Consider the following 21,080-nt stretch of genomic DNA (forward strand, 5'->3'; position numbering starts at 1 on the left):
AACACAGAAGCAGTAAGACAAAGTGCTAAAACAAGGCAACATAAGCAACTAGCAGTCCAACTGATTCTACAACTAAAGTGTAACTGACTCAACCAAACAGTCAACAATAAATAAATGAAATTAAGGTAGCAGTTTAATATCACAAGTGTCACATTCCAATTATGAAGAGCAATATGCTATATAACTATTACAAGCAAAGAATTGGCACGAGTAGGTTAATCACAAACAACAAACTGTGCAAGTAGTTTTAACTAACTAGTGCAACGCTACATCAAGCATGCATATCTCAAACGAGTAGCACACTGAACTACTAAGAATATAAACAAGTCATGTCACAATATGCACATCAAAAAAAAAAATATTGTGAACATGTTAACTTATGTTTCAATATTAGCTGGTCAGGCGAGTATGCGCAAGGCACGAAACGTCCAAACAGTCGAGACCAGTCTGGGGGTTTATTATGCTATGTATTTTATGATACCCTGAGTGACTGATTGAGTCAGCTCCTAAAGGGACAGCTAGTGACCAAAAGAGTAAATCCCCAAACACATAAGTGGCTCGTGGATGCATCCAAACTTCTGCAGAAGTGGCCTGAAAGCTATCTTTTGTAGCACTTTTTTCCTTAACTCTGATGACTGGGGAAGCCGAGTCTTTTGTCCGAATGGTGATTGTTAACAACCTATCCATCTTAGTTTTGTATCATCCCATCATCTTTCTCAGCGGGAGTTAGTGGGTCGAATGGATACGTCAGGTGTTACTTAATTGAAGACCCATTCTATATGCTCCGGTCTTTCGACCCACTCGAGCATCTTGCCTATGAAGGTGAAACCATCACTATTAAGTGATTTATACGCTCCATTGCACGTTGGAGGCAACCACACACTTCTCATCCTTCTCACCGCAGTACGCAACATACCTGTTCAAAAGTACAACCACGATGAGAGGGGTCAACTTATTGAGGGTGAAAACATCATCATTTTTTGTGTTCACAAACATGTGCCATTGCACGTTCCAGGCAACTACGCACCTCTCATCCTACTCACCGCAGTACGCAACGTACCTATTCAAAAGTGCAACCACGATGAGAGGGGGGGGGGTCTGGATCTCTCTCTCTCTCCAGTCCCTTCTTTTCCTTTTGTTTTTCTCCTTTCTTCTTCCCTTCTTATTCCTATGTTGTGCTTTTTCTTCCTCTCTTCTTTCTTCTTTTTCTTGTTCCCTTCTACCCTCCATTTTTTTCTTGAGTTCTTCTTCCTCCGTTCTTCTCCTTCTTTTTCTTCATCTTTTTTTCTCTTCTGCCCTTCTTTTTAATGATTGGATTTTTTTCCAATTAATTGACTGTATATAAAAAATGTAAATAGCAATTTTGTTAATTTGTTTATGCTTTAGTTTGTTTATATAAAAATCATACATGTGAAATTGTTACTTTCAGTTTGTGTAATTATTTGCAAATATGCATGTGATTGTGTATGTACATGTAATTGACTGTTAGATCATGAAAATTAAAAATATTTTTTTGTTAAATGAAAATGTTTTTTTTTGTGAGACCAAATGTAGATATGGATTATTATGTGTGCTTTTAATAGTTTGATAAAGCTAATTTTTCAAACAAGCATGCATGTAAATTTAGTTTAATGTTTGTTTAGAACTTTAGATGAATTTGTGTGCATTGTATGATGATGTTGATGAAATTGATTGTTAGTGATTTTGTTAAATTTTTATTGAATGTGTAAAACCCAAGTTCTCAGACCTGGGTCGGGTATGGACCCGACCCAGATCCGAATCGGGTAACCCCCCCGATCTTATTTTTTAAAAAAGAGGGCACGGGTTAGGGTTCTCAGAATGAAGAACCCTAACCGCAGTCGCTCACCTTGTCTCCTCTCCTTCTCTTCGCTCCCTGAGTGTGATGAAACCAGCGACGCCGACCGACGACGCTGGCCCTTTTTCCAGGTATGCTTCCCCTCTCCTCTCTCTTTCTGTATTTTGTCGGGAGGTCGGCAGGAGGCCAACGGCCACCTGCTGCGCCTCCCCTCTCTTCTCTCTTTCTGCATTTTATGGGGAGGTCGGCGACCACCTGTCGCGCCTCCCCTCTCTTCTCTCTTTCTGCATTTTTCCGGAAGGTCGGCATGAGGCCAACGACCACCTGTCGTGCCTCCCCTCTCTTCTCTCTTTTTGCGTTTTGCTGGGAGGTCAGTAGGAGGCCGGCGACCACCTACCGTGCCTCCCTTCTCCTCTCTCTTTATGTGTTTGTCGAGAGGTCGTCAGGAGGCCGACGCTCGCTGCTGCACCTCCCCTCTCCTCCGTCTTTTTCTCCTTCTGTGTTATTGGAGGGCCAACAGGAAGCCGATAGCCCCTATCGCGATGGCTCCTACCGCCCTTGCCCTCTCCTCTGGGACTTGTCAGGGGGTTGACAGGTGGCCGATGTCTCCTGTCACCCTTTCCCCCTCTCTGTTCCGGCCAACAGGCAAAGGCGATGCCCCTGCCTGATCCCCCTTTTCGGTGAGACCAACTGGGCTACACTAGTCTGGCAGGAGTAGTTACTGCACGTCACCCTGTGTTGGGACGTTGCAAGTTCGGACCCCAAATTGGGGAAATTAGGGATAAAGGAGGGTTCTTTTCGATTTATGCTAAAGGGGATTTGAAATCGCTATGTTCCGAAATTTCGAACAGAAGGATGTTTAGTAGCATGGGAAATGAGGTATATTTGGGGATTTCTCCAAATTAAACTCCCTAAATGTCTAAGATGTTTTTGATAAGGGTATATGCTCAGATATGTGGGGGTCGTACTTCCCAAATAAACCACATTATATATATATATATTATGCACTTCTGAGATTTCATTTTTACTTACCGTGTTGCATAACCCGGCATGTTGAATGGTTGTTTACCAATTTTTCTCTGTTCGGCAGACACCTATGACAACACCGATTGAGTTGTTCCTCGCCATCGGCATCCCTGAGCTTTTCTTTCAAGCGTCGGTTCTAAAGTACAGGTTCTTTCTTTTGAATCTTGTGAGAAATCGAATTCCGATTTGATTTCCATGCAATATTTAGTGCAAATCCATGGTTAAAGAGTGATTCTATGTGTTCATCCTAGATTACATGGATGAGGATCCATAGATCCTCTTTTATATGGATGTTTTTTGTTCTCTACACATTAAAAAAATTATGTGTATGGGGTTTTTATACAAAAAAAAATGGACTCATATTGGGTTATGATCAAGATTCATGTATATATATATATATACTTTAATCTGCATTTTTTGTTCTTGAATTGGGTTCTCGCTGGATATAGTTTGAATGGCTTGATCAATGCTTATAACTTATAAAACTGATTTTTTGGCATAGTTAAGATCAATGCTTAGGTGATGATTAGGTTTGCAAAATTGCTTTCAAGTTCATTGACTCGACAAATTGCATATGGCTATATACAGATTTTCATATAAAAAGTGTTCTCGTTATTCCCTGGTTTACATGTGTTAAAGATTTAGTTCTTCTTTCTACGCATGTGAATGTATGGACATGTGCATGTATTGAAAACATGGATCATGAAAGTTTATTGTTACTGCATTCGCATGATTATGTACTTGTATGCATATTTTGCTAGAGGTGAATCAATGAAAGAATGGTATTTCTCTTGTGCTTAGAATCGACATGTTATGCTTGATTAAGACATTAGTGCAAGACTGCTTGCATATGCATATGCATACATGAAATTTGGCACGTACATTATGGCGTGTGTGTTCACATATTTTAAATTTGAACTCGTTCATGAATAAAAGTATGCATTTGACTTGAGTATGCAGCCAAATTGAACAAAGACATGCTTATGAATATTTTTGTGGCATATACATGATACATGTTTGCATTTCTGAATGTGCATATAAATTTCCAGAATGTGTGGTGTGCAAGTATTTTGGTTCTCAAGACACGTCAAGATTTAGAATTATTTATATGCTTTGATTTGATGTGACATTCTTAAGCATCATACTATATGAAGTTGGTTTCAAATGCATGTGCATACATGAATTGATATGTGTTTCGCATGTACATAAATGCATGAGTTGTTCACTTATTCTAATTGAGATGATTCATGAGTGAATGCATGTATGTGGAATGATTTTGTAAAGGCACATGCACATGAATGGTGAACACATGCATATGAATGTGACATATCATGCACATGGTTAAATTGACATATATAAATATGCATTTGGAAGCATGTTGACATCACTGCATACATTGCAAGTTATGATTTGCTCCCTCTTTATGTACTTTTAAATGCATCACAAAAATCACATTTATTTTTATTGCACTATATTGCACTGTTCTATGTGTTTCCACGACCGGGAGTCCCGTGATGGTTCTCGCAGGGGTAGATGTGAGCTTTTGCCTTTGTTTTTGCATGCTGAATGGCAAAACTCAATAATTGGATTTTAATAAAAAATTAATGAATAAGAACAGTGTAATATACGTTCTGGGATCTCCCATCTGAAAAATGAAAATCTTAGAGGTCTGATCTTGGGGAGACTATGTGGATACAAAAACTCTGTGTGCTTTACTTTTTCCCTAAACCCGATATTGAGGTTCTTTCTCCTGGTCACGGTTTTAGGGAGAATCCGCCACTTGACCTCGGGGTGGTGTGTTCGATACAACTATTGTTTTGGTTCCAAGGAAGTGATACTTGTGGACGTGGGGTATCCCTGGTGTCCCTGACATTAGATGTGGAGGTCTAATGTTTCGAAGGTGATTCGGTCAAGGGCTAAGTTTGGAACCCAATAAATAAAAATACAACTTGTGTGCTAAGTTACCCTGGAAACCTAACTTGACCTCAGGGCTTGTACCCATTTGATGTATCCACGGGCAATGATAATTAATTAAAAATAGGAACTTAAATTGTATGCATTTAATAGGATATGATATGGAAAGGTAAAACTTTAATGAAAGATAATAAAGTATTCATGCATTGCACATAAATCATGCATAATTCTGCTATGCATTAGAACATGCATATTTTACCTGTTCCCTTAATCATTACATGATGGTGAATACATGAAGTTTAATTTTTAATGCATGCTAAATGTCCTGCTTACTTAAATTGTGATTCATGCTATTGCTTAATGATTCTTCATGCTTAGAAATTATTCCCTGTTACATGAATGCTTAATTAAAATTATGAAGTTGTCATAAGTGCTTTCCTTTAAATGATTACATGAAATCTTATTTGTATTCGTTATGCTCACTTGTTTCATTAGAAGTACCTATGCTCACAATTTCGGTTCTGACACCCTACTAAGGTTTTCGCAGCTGCAGGTGATCAGTGAAGCAACTGCCTTCTGAGAGAGTTACGAGTGTCACATTCTCGCTAGACGATTCATAGAGGGACAACATGACTCAGTTTTATATTATTTACTTTTATGTCATTTAAATAACTCTGATATGTCTCTTGAAATTATTGCTAAAATATTTTTATTTCAAATAAATGAATAATGGTTTGGGTTAGTATGGATGATAAGTGTAAGCTCCATTGTGGTGTGTTTAGTTATCCAATTGAGAGTGTAACTGTCACAACCAAACAGTCAAGCAATAAATAAATGAAATTAAGGTAGCAGTTTAATATCACAAGTGCCACATTCCAATTATGAAGAGCAATATGCTATATAACTATTACAAGCATAGAATTGGTATGAGTAGGTTAATCACAAACAACGAATTATTCATGTAGTTTTAACTAACTAGTGCAACACTACATCAAGCATGCATAGCTCAAACGAGTAGCACACTGAACTACTAAGCATATAAACAAGTCATGTCATAGTATGCACATAAAAAAAATAACGTGAACAGATTAACCTATGTTTCGATATTAGCTGGCCAGATGGGTACACGCAAGGCACGAAACTTACAAACAACCGAGACCAGTCTGGGGTTTATTAAGCTATGTGTTTTATGATACCCTGAGTGACTGACTAAGTATGTTCCTAAGGGGACGACCAATGACCAAGAGAGTAAATCCCCAAATGCATAAGTGGCCCGTGGATGCATCCAAACTTATGCAAAAGTGGCCTGAAAGTTATCTTTTGTAGCATTTTTTTCCTTAACTCTGATGACTAGGGAAGCCGAGTCTTTTGCCCGTAGGGTGATTGTTAACAACCTATCTATAGAAGTTTTATACCATCTTGTCCTCTCTCTCGGCGGGAGTCAGCGGGTCGAATGGGTACGTCAGGTGTTACTTAACTGAAGACCCATTCTATATGCTCTGGTCTTTCGACCCACTGGAGCATCTTCCTTGTAAAGGTGACGCCATCACTATTAAGTGATTTATACGCTCTATTGCAAGTTGAAGGCAACCATACACCTCTCATTCTCCTCACCACAGTACGTAACATTCATGTTCAAAAGTAAAACCACAATGAGAGGGATCAACTTATTGAGGGTGAAAACATCACCATTTTTGTGTTCACAAACATGTGTCACTGCACGCTCGAGGCAACTACACGTCTCTCATCCTACTCACCGCAGTACGCAATGTACCTGTTCAAAAGTACAACCACGATGAGAGGGGTGGGTTTGGATCTCTCTCTCTAGTCTCTTCTTTTCCTTCTGTTTTTCTCCTTTCTTCTTCCCTTCTTATTCCTCTGTTCTGCTTTTTCTTCCTCTCTTCTTTTTCTTGTTCCCTTCTCCCCTCCTTCCTTTTCTTTTTGAGTTCTTCTTCCAACGTTCTTCTCCTTCTTTTTCTTCATCTTTTTTTTTTCTTCTGCCCTTCTTTTTAATGACTGGATTTTTTTCCAATTAATTGACTGTATATAAAAATTTTGTATATCAATTTTGTTAATTTGTTTATGCTTTAGTTTGTTTATATAAAAACCATACATGTGAAATTGTTACTTTCAGTTTGTGTAATTATTTGCAAATATGCATGTGAGTGTGTATGTACATGTAACTGACTGTTAGATCATGGAAGTTAAAAATATTTTTTTGTTTAATAAAAATGTTTGTTTTTTTGTTTGTGAGACCAAATGTAGATATGGATTATTATGTGTGATTTTAATAGTTTGATAAAGCTAATTTTTCAAACAAGCATGCATGAAAATTTAGTTTAATGTTTGTTTAGAACTTTAGATGAATTTGTGTGCATTATATGATGATGTTGAGGAAATTGATTGTTAGTGATTTTGATAAATTTTTATTGAATGCACATATTGTATTTGTTAGACACTTAGAGAGATTTCTCATATTTTCCGTTTACATGTTATTCTCATATTTTCAGTATTTATTTGATATTTCTTATTTTATATTAGTTATTGCTTCATGAATAAAGCATTTTTTATTTATTTGTATTATATATATATATATATATATATATTAATTTAAAAACTTTTAGAAATACATTTTTGAAGCTTACGCTTTACGCCTCGAGGCTTACGTCTCGCTTCATTTTTGGTGGAGTGCTTCGCTATGCCTCAACCCTTTTCACAACATTGTTATCAACTCTCTTTGAGAAACACTGTACGTGCATGTGTGCATACATGTGCCAATAGAAGAAAGGGAGCATTATAGTTGCAGCATACATAGATAAAAAACATTGGGAAGGAGAACCCAAATTAGTAAAATTCAAACCTGTAAATTTTATGGTAAAGAAATCGGAACAACATTTTTTTTGTAAGTAGACTAAAAGGAGAATTTTCCTGGTAACTACCTGCACATCCTTGATCAAATTCTGACATGCAATGAATGGCACAATTTTCAGCCGCCGCAGCAAAATCTCCACCTTGTTGTAGAGCTCGATCAAAGTCATTTTTAAAACTGTCTAGAGTTCTAGTCCTTAGGTGCCCCAGCACAGATTGATATGCAGGATAGAAAAGCTACAAAAATAAGGCATAAGTGATTAACCATATAATTAGTAAATAGAGTGCATGAGATTTCTACATGATAGCATGGATGGGAGTTTAAAGTGAACCTTAATCCAATTCTACGCATATTATTGATCATCAAATTTCTAAGGATGTCTATAGTTCCAAGCTTCAAGAAGAAATGAAAACTTCCAAATTCTAAGACGAGAATTTATTTTTAAGATTACACTTAGTGCTTTGGATTCCAACTTTTGGCGCTTTGGCTGTCCAACACTTTCATCATAATAAATAGCCTCCTTATCATACCTGTTGAAGCAAAAATATGAGTTAGGTTCCGATTCTTGGCCTAACATTGAACAATTCAGATGACCTGAAAGCAGTCAATCAATACACTAATCTATGCCAACTTATATGTCAATTATCTATTAGTATTGATAGTATAACTGAAATAAAAAAATATATTGCATCACAATATGTTTTCTTCTATGTCACACGGACTCGGCTAGGAGGTCGACACACACGCATCGACATGGGATGAACATGGTCAACAAGTGTTGGACTCGGTCAACGCACTCGGACCGAGTCTGTCCACTTTTTGGACTCGGTCAACTTTGACCAAGTTTATTTTTATCCATTTTAAGGCAAAAAAGTATAAAAAATAAAAAATATATATTTATATAACAAATTTTACAAATATAAGAGTTCCCATTAAGTCTTTGTACATAAGCCCTAAACCTAAACAAATCGCGTCTGATCCATAAGAAACTGGGTGTCAAACATAAGCCAAAAAAAAAAATATGGCTCTACAACGCACCCAGCCCGCATCGGGGGGAGCCCCCGGACCCCTTCTGTAAGGGCAAAAAAATCTCTGAATCAGACTCCACAACTCATGAGTCTTCACTGTAATAGCACAAGTCGGCTACTTTATGATATTACTGAACAATAAAAGAAAATCTTATGAATTTAGAAACAATTTCATGCTTCCATCCCTATGACAATATAACAGCAATGCTAATATAACTAGAAAAAACTTTAATCGAATCTTTAATGTTTCACTTATATTTTATGCATGTGTCCTTATTTTTAAATTATCACATGCAAGCACTCTCTCACAACCAGAAATAGAGAAGCCAAGACTATAAAAGTGTATTTGTTTATTTTTGCTTTAAAATTTACAATCTTTATGTGTTAATTTATTGTTATATATATAATTATATAAATTTAAAAAAATATATATAGCCGAGTCCCCGTGTCCAAATTTTTTTGAAATTGGGCCACACCTGTGTCGCACCCGCACCCATGTGACATAGGTTTTCTTATATATCTGCATGCATATATATGGGCCTTTATATGCCATTGTCGCCATTACCTACAAATGCCTCTTTTTTTTTGCTTTTTTGCTTTTTTTGTTTTTCATGACTAACCTTACAGATGTGATCTACATCTTAGTGGGAACTCGATTACAACACATAGGCAGAATTTTACAAGGCTTGAAAAATCAACTACAATGTTACGGTACTTTCCCAAGTCATAAAATTGTGTTTTTTCATAAAAAAAAAACATTATCCAAAAGATGGTTCCCACTATTTTGAACATGCTGAATCCATCCATGAGGTCAAATTGGATCAAAACAACCCATGCATGGTACATCCAGAGGCAATACATTACCCTATATACATACATACATATATAATATATATAGAGGGAGAGAGAGAGAACCCCAAAAACACACACAAGCACAAGCACATTATTTTCGATATTTATCCACTGGGAGCAGAAGAAGCCAAATGCGGATTATATAATTATGACTTGTTACTCTTCCTATTGATTCAGGAGGAGATAGTAGATAAAGGAATATATAAATATGCATAACAGGCCGAGTCCAGTCTTAAACAGCAGTGTTTACAGGTCTTGGCATTATGTTGTGCTGCTCCAACTGAAATACGAAAAACATTCATTACTCATTATTTAGTGGGTATTTGTTAGGTATAAGAAAGGGAGGGGAGAGAGAATTCAAATGAAGGAAAACGTGGGCTGTTAGAAAAGGTTGGACTTGATGGCGTGGAATAGTCCCATATTGACGGTTTTTGAGTTCGTTGTAGGCTTTATAACCTACATGTAAACTCTTACACTTGTTCCTAAGAACAAGAGGTTGGGATGACTACCACACACACGCACGTGCGCGCCCGCCCGCCGTGCCGTGCCGGGACGGTTCGGGTTCGGGTAATTGGCCCTTTAGGGCCATATCCAATCAAGGCCAAAGTACCTTTTTGCCCAAAGTTTCTGTGTTTATTTGGATGCTTTAATGGGTTATGAGAAATGATAACGGATCAAGACTCTCCTCGTAGTTCGTGTCCATTAAAGAGTCTTGTTTCTTCAGATTCCGTAACGGATCTCTCGAATCTTCAAAGTCCGTTAACGAGTCTTGGCGCCTCAGATTTTGTAACGGGCTCCTTCCACGTTTTGTAACCGTTTGTGGGTTATAAAAGCGTGGTTAGGGCTGGGGTTACGAAGATCCTAGACGCACAACATTCTGAAGAAAGGCTCTGCGTTTTTTCCTCTTTCTCTGTTGCTCTCTCTCTCTCTCCTGAGTTTTCCCTGAAGGGGTTATTTGCAACATCGGTTCGAAGAGGTTGTCTTCGAAGGACGATCCGTCGAAGTGCACTGGTTCTGATCGTCGAGGCTATTGTATCCTGGGGGAAGGACGCCGGACCCTGTTTGCACTGTATGTGGGGGCAAATCTTTTCTAAGGGGAGTACTTTTGTACGCCTTAGCCTTTTACATAGTATTAACATGCTTTCGTTGTTCTTATTGTGTTCTATGCATCTGATTGTTCATGTGCTGTTGTCTGGATTTTAGTGTTATGCGGAAACCGATATGCTTGCTCCCTGTTATTGTTTCGATCGTTTGTTAATCATGATGTTCATACTGTTATATTTCCTAATTTATATCATGTTTTATATCATGATGATGATTGTGAAACTGTGTGATCTGAAAAACGATCCAACAATCTCAGAGAAGATTCTAAGCATGTTGACTTCTTCTGCTTTTGTACCAAAAGTGGACATGTTCGGTATGCCGGAATAGTTTGTTGGTCAGAATTTCAAGTGTTGGCAGCAACACATGAAAATCTGGTTTACAACGATAGAGCTGTTATCTATTCTGGAACTCGACTGCCCTTCGGTTTCTGATACTGACCCTGACCCTGCTGCGGTCACTGCGACTGTAGAGTAGAAAGAAAATGACAGTATATGCCGTGGTTGCATTCTGTTGGCTCTGTCCAACACATTGTTCGATGCATACTGTTCCTCGGCTACCACTGCTAAGGGCCTATGGGATCAACTTGACAAAAAGTACAATATCGAAGACCAAGGTCTTGAAAAGTACTCCGTTGCCAAGTTTCTGAAATATCAGATGGTTGAGGGTAAGTCGATCACTGAGCAGGCACACGAGTTTCTGCTGTTGCTCCATAGTTTGGCTGAGACTGATATGAAACTTTCTGAGAGGTTTTAAGTTATGACCATCGTGGAGAAATTTCCTAAATCTTGGGTAGACTTTGGTATGTCTCTCAAGCACCGTAGAGGGAAGATTTCCCTGGATGATCTTATGGTAGCCATTGCCATTGAAGAAGAGCACAGAAGCCAGAAACAAATTGTGATGCCAACTGAACAACCTAAAGTGAACATGATGACCGGATCTTTTAAGAGCAAGGGACAAAAACCGAAATTTGCAATGAAAAACTAGTTTAAACCTAAGGCCAAAATCCAGAAAAAGGCAAAGAACAAACCGTGCTGGAACTATGAGCAGGTTGGGCACTGGGCTAAGGAATGTCCTTCCAAGAAGGCCAAAGCTCATGGGGCCACAGACGGAACGCCTCAAGTCAATATGGTGACTGAGGTCGTTGGGACCAGTATTGGGTATGTTTCTGTTAACCTGCAACTCTATCACATTTATGAGTCAACTGAGTGACTGGTTGACACTGGGGCTAATGTGCACGTTTGTGCTGATAAGTCTGTCTTTGTCTCATACCAGGCTGCTGCAAGCAGATCCGTGACCATGGGCAATTCAACGGCTGCAAAAGTGTTAGGGATTGAACACGTGGATCTGAAGTTTCCTTCAGGATGAGTTCTATCTTTACATAGAGTGCACCATGTGCCTGTAGTTAGAAGGAACATTTTAAGTGGTTCATGTCTTGTTAGAGAGGGTTATGAATTTAGCTTTAAATGTAATAAAGTTGTTATTTTACATTCTAGAACATTTATTGGCAAGGGGTATTTAGATGATGGTTTGTTTAAACTTCGTATTGAACATGTTTGCAGTGATAAATTAGAAAATAATGTTTCTTTTGATTCAATGTCTAATGTTGCATATAACATAGAATCATCTGATTTGTGGCATTATAGATTAGGTCATGTAAATTTCAATTCTGTGAAACGCATGATGAACTTGAAAATGATTCCTGAGCACTTCATTGATAAAACCCCAAAAATGTGAAATTTGTGTGCAAGCAAAAAATGTAGGAAACCGTTTTATACGATTGTTAGAGATTCTGAAATATTGGATATGGTGCACACAGATATCTGTGAGTTTAATAGAGTGTTAACCAGAAATCATAAAAAGTATTTTATCACTTTTATAGATGATGGCACTAAATACTACTATGTGTATCTGCTAAAATCAAAAGATGAAGCTTTTGATAAGTTTCTTATTTTTAAGAATGAAGCAGAAACACAAACTGGTAGAAAACTTAAAAGATTGAGGTGTGATAGAGGGGGAGAATATACCTCTAACAAACTCGATGAATTTTGCAAGTCTGTTGGCATAGTTCATGAGTTTACTGCTCCATATTCTCCTCAATCTAATGGGATTGCAGAAAGAAAGAATAGAACCTTAACTGACATGATAAATGCTCTACTTGGGAGTTCTGGATTACCTACCTATATGTGGGGGGATGCTCTGAATACGGCTTGCCATATTCTGAATAGAGTTCCTCAGAAGCATAAGGACAGTAGCCCTTTTGAACTCTGGAGAAATAGAAAATCTAGCTTGAAATACCTTAAAGTGTGGGGGTGCCTTGCTAAGGTACTTGTCCCAGAGCACAATAGGAAGAAGTTGGGTCCTAAAACCGTAGATGCTGTCTTTTTGGGTTATGTAGAAAACAACTATGCCTACAAGTTCTTAGTAATTAAGTCTGAGATATCTGGCATAGATGTAAACTCTATTGTTGAGCTTCGAGAAGCTACATTCTTTGATGATGTATTTTCCATGAAAGTTGGTGTACCTCAGAATCTTTCTTCCTTAGATATACCTTCAACTTCTGGTTCAATTCCCGAACATGTGGAAAGGATGACAGATGTGGGGGTAGAACCATCTTGTTCCCATCCTAGACCCATTGAGTCTGAGGAAGTGGCTGAACCTAGAAGGAGCAAGAGACCACATATTACCAATGATTTGGGAAGTGATTTTATCACTTACCTTATCGAGGATGATCCTCCCACTTTCTGAGATACTATGGCTTCACCTGAAGCAAGACATTGAAAAGAAGCCATAAAGAGTGAAATGGACTCCATTGTCTCTAATGACACTTGAAAACTAGTTGACCTCCCTCGTGGTAGTTCCACTATTGGGTGCAAATGGATCTTTAAGAAGAAGTTGAAACCAGATGGATCCATTGACAAATACAAGGCGAGACTGGTTGCCAAGTGGTTCAAACAAAAGGAGGGAATAGATTACTTTGACACCTATTCTCCGATTACTCGGATGACCACCATTAGGGTGTTTATTGCATTGGCTTCCATTTATGATCTTTCGGTCCATCAAATGGACGTGAAGAACGCTTTCTTGCATGGCGATCTTGAATAAGAGATCTATATGGATCAACCTGAAGGTTATGTGGCTCCTGGTAATGAAAACAAAGTTTGTAGACTTGTTAAGTCATTATATGGACTAAAACAAGCCCCTAAACAATGGCATGAGAAGTTTGATAATGTTATTTTATCATTTGGCTTTGTTGTCAATGAATCTGATAAATATGTTTATTGCAAAGTTAAAAGTGATGGTTGTATTATTTTATGCCTGTATGTAGATGATATTCTATTGTTTGGGTCCAATATGAGAATTGTTAATGAGACAAAGTCGTTTCTTAGTAGTAAGTTTGATATGAAGGATATGGGTGTTGCAAATGTGATCTTAGGCTTAAAGCTGACTCGTTCAGCTGAATGGATAGCCATTTCTCAATCTCACTTTGTTGAGAAAGTACTTGAGAAATTTGGCTATAACCAAGGAAGATCTGTAGCAACTCCATATGACCCTTCTATTCCTCTTCATAAGAATACGACCGGTGTTCCTGTGTCTCAATTAAGGTATTCCTAGATTATTGGAAGTTTGATGTATCTTTCAAATTGCACGAGACCAGATATTTCATTCTCCGTGACAAAATTAAGTAGATACACAAGTTGTCCAAATCGCACTCATTGGAAGGCATTGGACAGGGTACTTAGGTACCTGAAAGGAACTATTTCCTTGAGTTTGCATTATAAGAGATTCCCTGCAGTTCTTGAGGAATATAGTGATGCGAGCTGGATAGCCATGAACTCTGGGAGTTATGACGTGACAGGGTATGTATTTTACCTTGGGCGATCGCCTGAAGATCAGTAAAGCAGACCATCTTGTCTCGATCTACTTTTGAGGTTGAACTCTATGCTTTAGATATCACAGGATTGAAAGCTGAATGGTTAAAGGGACTTCATGAGGAACTTCCTTTAATGAGCAAACCAATTTCTGCGATATCTGTGAATTGTGATAATATGGCCACAATTGTAAAGATCAAAAGCACAAAATATAACCAAAAGCAAAGAAAACACATCCAAGTCAGAATAAAATCTGTAAGAAAACTGGTGTCTCAGTTAGTGCTTGCTGTGGACTATGTTGGATCCAAAGAGAACACAGCTGATCCATTAACGAAAGGACTACATAAGTCATTAGTCCTGAAATCCAGAGAGGGGATGTGACTGAAATCCATCAGTAGTTCATCTGCAGTAGCAACCCAACCTATCTGAGTGGAGATCCCACAAAGTAGGTTCAATGCGGTAATAACAAGCAGTAGGGTGAACTGGATAGCACCTTATTTATGTGATACTATGTATCTGTGTCTGATCCCCTGTTTACTCTGGAAAGGTGCTGTAGCTGCAAGTTAAGGAAGACTTAAAACTCTGAATGGGTTCAAAGCCTTCTATGCGAGATGTTAGTAGTGCATCTCTGGAGAAGCCCACCTATGTGAGTGTGACTGTGTGGCCGCAGTTTAAGGAATTGGGTTATTCCTGAAGTCACTCATGAAACATGATTCAGACGCATGGCCTTTAACGCGCCGCCCCTAAAGATTACAACCAGAATCTTTATCGTGTTGTTGCTAATGGACACTCCTACACCAAAGGTTCAAGTTCAAGACGTCAGTTTACTTCGTTCCTGTGAGGGTAAAGTTAGTCAACTAAGGTAGTGGTTCAAACCGAAAGGTACCATTGCTGAAAGCATGATATGTTATGTTGCAGATTATCCTATCTTGCATCTTGGTTTCCACCCGGTTTCATTCTTTGAATTTGTGGGGGAATGTTAGGTGTAAGAAGGGAGGGGAGAGAGAATTCAAATGAAGGAAAACGTGGGCTGTTAGAAAAGGTTGGACTTGATGGCGTGAAATAGTCTCATATTGACAGTGTTTGAGTTCGTTGTAGGCTTTATAACCTACATGTAAACTCTTACACTTCTTCCTAAGAACAAGAGGTTGGGATGACTACTACACACACGCGCGCGCGCGCCTGCCCGCCCGTCGTGCCGTGCCGAGCCGAGCCGAGCCGTGCCGAGCCGAGCCGAGCCGGGCCGAGCCGGGCTCGGGCTCGGGTTTGGGTTCGGGTAATTGGCCCTTTAGGGCCATATCCAATCAAAGCCAAAGTACCTTTTTGCCTAAAGTTTCTGTGTTTATTTGGATGCTTTAATGGGTTATGAGAAATGATAACGGATCAAGACTCTCCTCGTAGTCCATGTCCGTTAAAGATTCTTGTCTCTTCGAATTCTGTAACGGATATCGAATCTTCGAAGTTCGTTAACGGGTCTTGGCTCCTCGAATTTTGTAACGGGCTCCTTCCACGTTTTGTAACCATTCGTGGGTTATAAAAGCGTGGTTAGGGCTGGGGTTATGAAGATCCTAGACGCACAACATTCTGAAGAAAGGCTCTGCGTTTTTTCCTCTTTCCCTGTTGCTCTCTCTCTCTCTCTCCTGAGTTTTTCCTGAAGGGGTTATCTGCAACATTGGTTCGAAGAGGTTGTCTTTGAAGGACGATCCGTCGGAGTGCACCGGTTCTGAACGTCGAGGCTGTTGTATCCTGGGGGAAGGACGCCGGACCCTGTTTGCACTGTATGTGGGGGCGAATCTTCTCTAAGGGAAGTACTTTCGTACGCCTTAGCCTTTTACATAGTATTAACATGCTTTCGTTGTTCTTATTGTGTTCTATGCATCTGGTTGTTCATGTGCTGTTGTCTGGATTTTGGTGTTATGCGGAAACCGATATGCTTGCTCCCTGTTATTGTTTCGATCGTCTGTTAATCATGATGTTCATACTGTTATATTTCCTGATTTATATCATGATGATGATTATGAAACTGCGTGATATGAAAAACAATCCAACAGTATTTGTATCTAATTTGCTTGTTTACATATTATTTTTTCTTTTTAAGATGCACATAGTCATCATGATCAATCACAACTGAACTAGTCTTCAAGAAAAGTTGAGATATCAAGACAAATTAAGACCATCAGGTATTAGTTATTACATTCGCGTCTCTTAGAAAGAGCCGCTACACGATCGGACCAGACAGGTCCTCTACATCTAAATTAGATCAATTTGCAAACAATTTAGGTGGCCTAATTAGTTGTCTTCGCTATGTTGGTTGAAACAGTTTTACTGTTAACAGGTGAATAAGATCAAAAAATCATATGGAGGCAACAGGTGTTTAAAAAACAGAAAATGCAAAGACGGTTTACCCTGACAAACAGGAATCTAGAATTGTGGTGAGCTTCTCTCCAAACCCAGTTACTAGACCCTCTTCTGCAGCCCTTTTCAGCTCACACCAATCCTATTAAAATAGTAGTACAGGGCACAGCGTGTTATAACTGGCAAAATTAATTCTAACTACCTGCAATGACCACAATGCCCAATGTAAATTATATACCTTATCAGCTGTTAAATGAGACAATTTCTCATTGGCAATTTGTTCACACCGGAAAGTCGCCACCATTACCTATGATCATGAGCGGAAAGAAGAATACTTCAGTCTGAACAAATAGAAGACATCCAGGGTAAAATCTATTTCTTAAATCAACAAGGGATATAACCCATTTCTTAAATCCACAATAAGGGACATCAAAATCAGGAACGATAAAACACCTTGAGTGCAGGAAGATTGAGGTCCTTGTTCTTTTTAATACCTTCCCAGATATGTTCTACACTTAAAGCAAATCCCGAGGCAGGCACATCACGAGGTATATGACCAGCCAACCCTCCAGGAGCAATAGAAACAAGAATTTGTGGCTTTAAACGTGAGACCTTCATAATTATTCAAATAATTGTCAGGTCTTCCCATGAAACCAGGTGATAAAAATCAATTCTGGAAATCAGGCAAAGGCACATAAAATCCAGCATAGACTGACACAGGTAAACCATGGTGAATAGAACACTTGTGCCCGGTAGGTAGTGCATAAGAAAATGATCATTAAATTGAGATACATTGATAAAATCTGTCTCATGTAAGAACGGTAAAACAAAATACCTGCTCCTTAAATTTCTCTTTCTCGTACACATAACTTGACAGGGCCACAACTTCCACCTGGACGTTGAACATGAATGATGAGTTCCAATCAAGGAGGCACCGCCGAATCATTTTATATGCAAAAACTCTATTCATGTTATCAAACAGAAACTTACATTAAAAAATTCACTAAGTGGAGTGTCTTTATGATCCTGTGGCTTGTGAAGTGTATCCCATATCTAAAACATAAAAAAAATAGTTTAAAGCATGGAAACATCAATAGTTGACAACCAAGCAATATTGATGAGTTACCTTCTGTATGCCTTCTCTCAAGACTGCTTCCAACTTTTCAAGAGGCGTCTGCATGCAAAACAGAAACAGAATGACAAAGAAAGCAAAAACTATAGTTTAAGTATCTCTATGTCACCAAATGCAAACCTCTGTTTTATCACGTAAGACGAAGAGCAAAGTTGTTTTACGAGATCTAAACAATGACAATTGCATCATAGCCTGTGATTACCAAATGAATGAAGTAGTTAGCAGGTGAAAACATCACACTGTCGGATAACACAAAGGGAGAGCACCTGGAAAACAGTCTTTATGAGAGGCTTATTTGCTGCTTGTTCACGTCCAATGTCACCACAGCGCCTAAAACATAACATTTCAAGTTACTGTAAACAAAAAGTGCACCACTTTGACCAGGAAAAAAAGCATGTCAAGAACTTATGTACTCACATGTTTATAAGTACTATATCCGAAACAGCTACGGCAAAAAGAGCACTCTGCTTCTCAAATGCAGTATCATCCTGAAAACAAGCAGCATGCCACATAATTAGGCCATGCAAATTGAAGTACTTCCACTAGATAAGCTGAATCAGAACAATGACAGCATTACATCATAAGTGCTTTCTCATCAGGGGCGTAGCTAGGATTCATGTGAGGGGGGGGGCAAATAGAGGTGTAGCAAAAAAAAATGTATTTTTGTGAGTCGGGGGTTTGGAGGCAGCGCCCCCGAAAAAAATTTTTTTGAGATAAAATAAAAAATGGCTACAATTATTAATAAAAGCCTATTTCATATGGACAAATCAAACTATTTGCTGCAGTCAGGGCTGGGCTAGGACTGGGCTTTTAAAAAAAAAAACAAAAAAAAATAACTGTTTCGGGAGGCAGGACTGGGCTACAGACCAGTCCTGCCCCCCCCTAGCTACGCCCTTGTTTCTCATACACACCATGGCGATAAGGGTCCCCAGGAAGCATCAGAATACAGCAATTACAAACCATGAATAATGATAAATTACAGCAAGCCATAAAGAAACACATAAATACATAAAACACAAGCAACATTATTTTTGTTTCACAAGCATGAAGGTAGAACAGTAATTAATTGAGCATGGAAAAGCTAAAATTCTAATGAAAAGAAGCAAATCATATTTTGAGTATAGAAGAGTGGATCATAAAATTGTTTCCTTAAAGACTGCAGCACCCAACTGACAAATACAGAGTGAAACCACCCACATAAAGTGAAGAGACATGACAAGAGTGAGATTGAGGTTATTTGAAAAGGTATCATGACAATGGTAGTTCAAGCACATTAAAATGAGTACCACCATTGGTAATGTTTGCATGGACCACTTTCAAGCATGCAAAAGCCACAACAAGCCTATAATATCAACTTAAACCAATAAAAAGAGTATCACCATGCCAGAATATTTTACACTGCCATTGTCATGATACCTTTTCAAATACTGGGCTACCATCGAGGAGAATTACAAGCAACTGACATGGCAAAAAATAAAACTTATGTTGGAGAGCAAATTAACTACTACATGGGTACCTCGAAACAAATAATAAGTACTTAAGGAATGCAAGATTTTCTATCGAACATACAAGCACTACATTGTCACCCAGAATCATGTGCATCAGGAATTCACTAAGCAGAAAAGGCTTCAAATCTAAAGACTGTCGTAGGAATGCTAATTGAGACCTAGTTTTTTTTTTCTTCCTTTTCTTTTGGTATATATATACTCTTTTTTTCTTCCTTTTCTTTTGGTATATACTCTTTTTTTCTTCCTTTTCTTTTGGTATATACTCGATGCACTACATATCTTCGAGAAGATGTATCTACAGACATTTCTTTAACTATATACTATTTTGTACAGATAGGATGTTAGATGGCACTACATAAAGCTTTGTTACGCTCATTCATTGCTATGACAAGCTGAACAAGACCAGCAAAGAAACACCAATAGCAGTGCCAGTAATAGCAATCACCATCGTCATCATTATTGATTTTATTATTAATGATGGTGATGAAGCATGTTGTAAGCTATGTCACTAATATTGTTCTTGGGAATACCACAGAACTGAAAACATAAAGGTGCTGTTTGGATGGCACCCAAGCTCTCTCCCACCCAAGTGCATTCCGGCCATTTCTGCGTGCAGTACCAGTCTGGCCTCATCCGGAAATGGCTGGAAGCATATCTTTTTTTTTTTAACCATGGTAATCCGGCCAGCCATTTTCGGGCCAACCATTTTTTTTTCTTTTTGTAATTTTTTTCCTAAAATGAGGGCTGACCATTTTTCGGCCAGCCACCGACCGGAAAATGGCCAGGGCTATTTTTTTTCTTTTTTCTTTCTGAGTGACCAAAAATCTGAATATCAGGTTTTGGCAAATCAGGTTTTCCAAAAAACCTGATTTTAAGCAGAACCTAGGTTTCTCAAACCCAGATTTTGCCCCCTGTCATCCAAATGGCCCCAAAGAGATTATCAAAAGTTTCAAGAAAAACTATCAACATCTAGGGGGTGTTTGTCATGCACAAGATGAGACATAATGCCTCCTGTAATGGAAACAAAGTCTGATACCCCCTCCCTCTAGGTTGGAATCTGTTGCAGTGGACGTATTGTTTTGGCCCTGGCACCAATAGTTTTAATACAGGTTTGTGGGCCTACAGAAAATTTGCTGTTTCTAAGCCAAGTAAATATCCCCTTAGACGAAAAGGGAAAAGAAAAAAAATGGGAAAACAGGACATTGAATTCTTTCCATCTTGTGACCACATAGAGATAATCTCACAACCACATTGTGATAAACAAGCTCAGATCTAGTTAGTGTACCTTTGAAAATATCAGGATAAACTTGAGATACTGCCATTTTGGAAAAACAAAAATACATCATATTTACAATGGAAGTTCCAATTAGGGATTATCAAATGACTAGATATGACCCAAGTACAACCAATAGGACAAAACTTAGAGTTTCTACTGGGTCCAATGACATCATCAAATCCGGCCAATCACGGACAGAGCGCACTTAGTGTCAAACCACAGAGGAGAGTATAGTACTTCCAGGCCAATTACATATATCTAAAAATTTCCATGATTCATCTGATTGATTAGGCCTTCCTTGGTCATGAACAAAAAGTCAGAGTCAAGGTTA

General features: G+C 38.5%; 1 protein-coding gene and 1 long non-coding RNA gene across 3 annotated transcripts in view; one reads left to right on the forward strand and one right to left on the reverse strand.

Moving 5' to 3' along the window:
• LOC149828924 (uncharacterized) overlaps positions 1-21,080 on the forward strand; it is a 197,234-nt gene that overhangs the window by 134,314 nt on the left and 41,840 nt on the right. The gene's annotated exons all lie outside the window — the stretch shown is intronic.
• LOC149828926 (protein ROOT HAIR DEFECTIVE 3-like) overlaps positions 1-21,080 on the reverse strand; it is a 90,181-nt gene that overhangs the window by 66,309 nt on the left and 2,792 nt on the right. For both annotated transcript variants that reach the window (XM_090017802.1, XM_090017803.1), the window contains 11 exons: positions 18,383-18,453; positions 18,232-18,295; positions 18,086-18,157; positions 17,960-18,007; positions 17,824-17,886; positions 17,669-17,725; positions 17,287-17,445; positions 17,072-17,140; positions 16,884-16,975; positions 8,077-8,155; positions 7,696-7,861 (listed from right to left, as the gene is read on the reverse strand). In XM_090017802.1, coding sequence (XP_089873928.1) covers positions 7,696-7,861; positions 8,077-8,155; positions 16,884-16,975; positions 17,072-17,140; positions 17,287-17,445; positions 17,669-17,725; positions 17,824-17,886; positions 17,960-18,007; positions 18,086-18,157; positions 18,232-18,295; positions 18,383-18,453 — 940 coding nt within the window. The remainder of the gene's footprint in view (positions 1-7,695; positions 7,862-8,076; positions 8,156-16,883; positions 16,976-17,071; positions 17,141-17,286; positions 17,446-17,668; positions 17,726-17,823; positions 17,887-17,959; positions 18,008-18,085; positions 18,158-18,231; positions 18,296-18,382; positions 18,454-21,080) is intronic.

Source organism: Nuphar pumila, chromosome 9, assembly GCF_984573655.1.
Source record: "Nuphar pumila chromosome 9, dmNupPumi1.hap1.1, whole genome shotgun sequence".
NCBI lineage: Eukaryota > Viridiplantae > Streptophyta > Magnoliopsida > Nymphaeales > Nymphaeaceae > Nuphar > Nuphar pumila.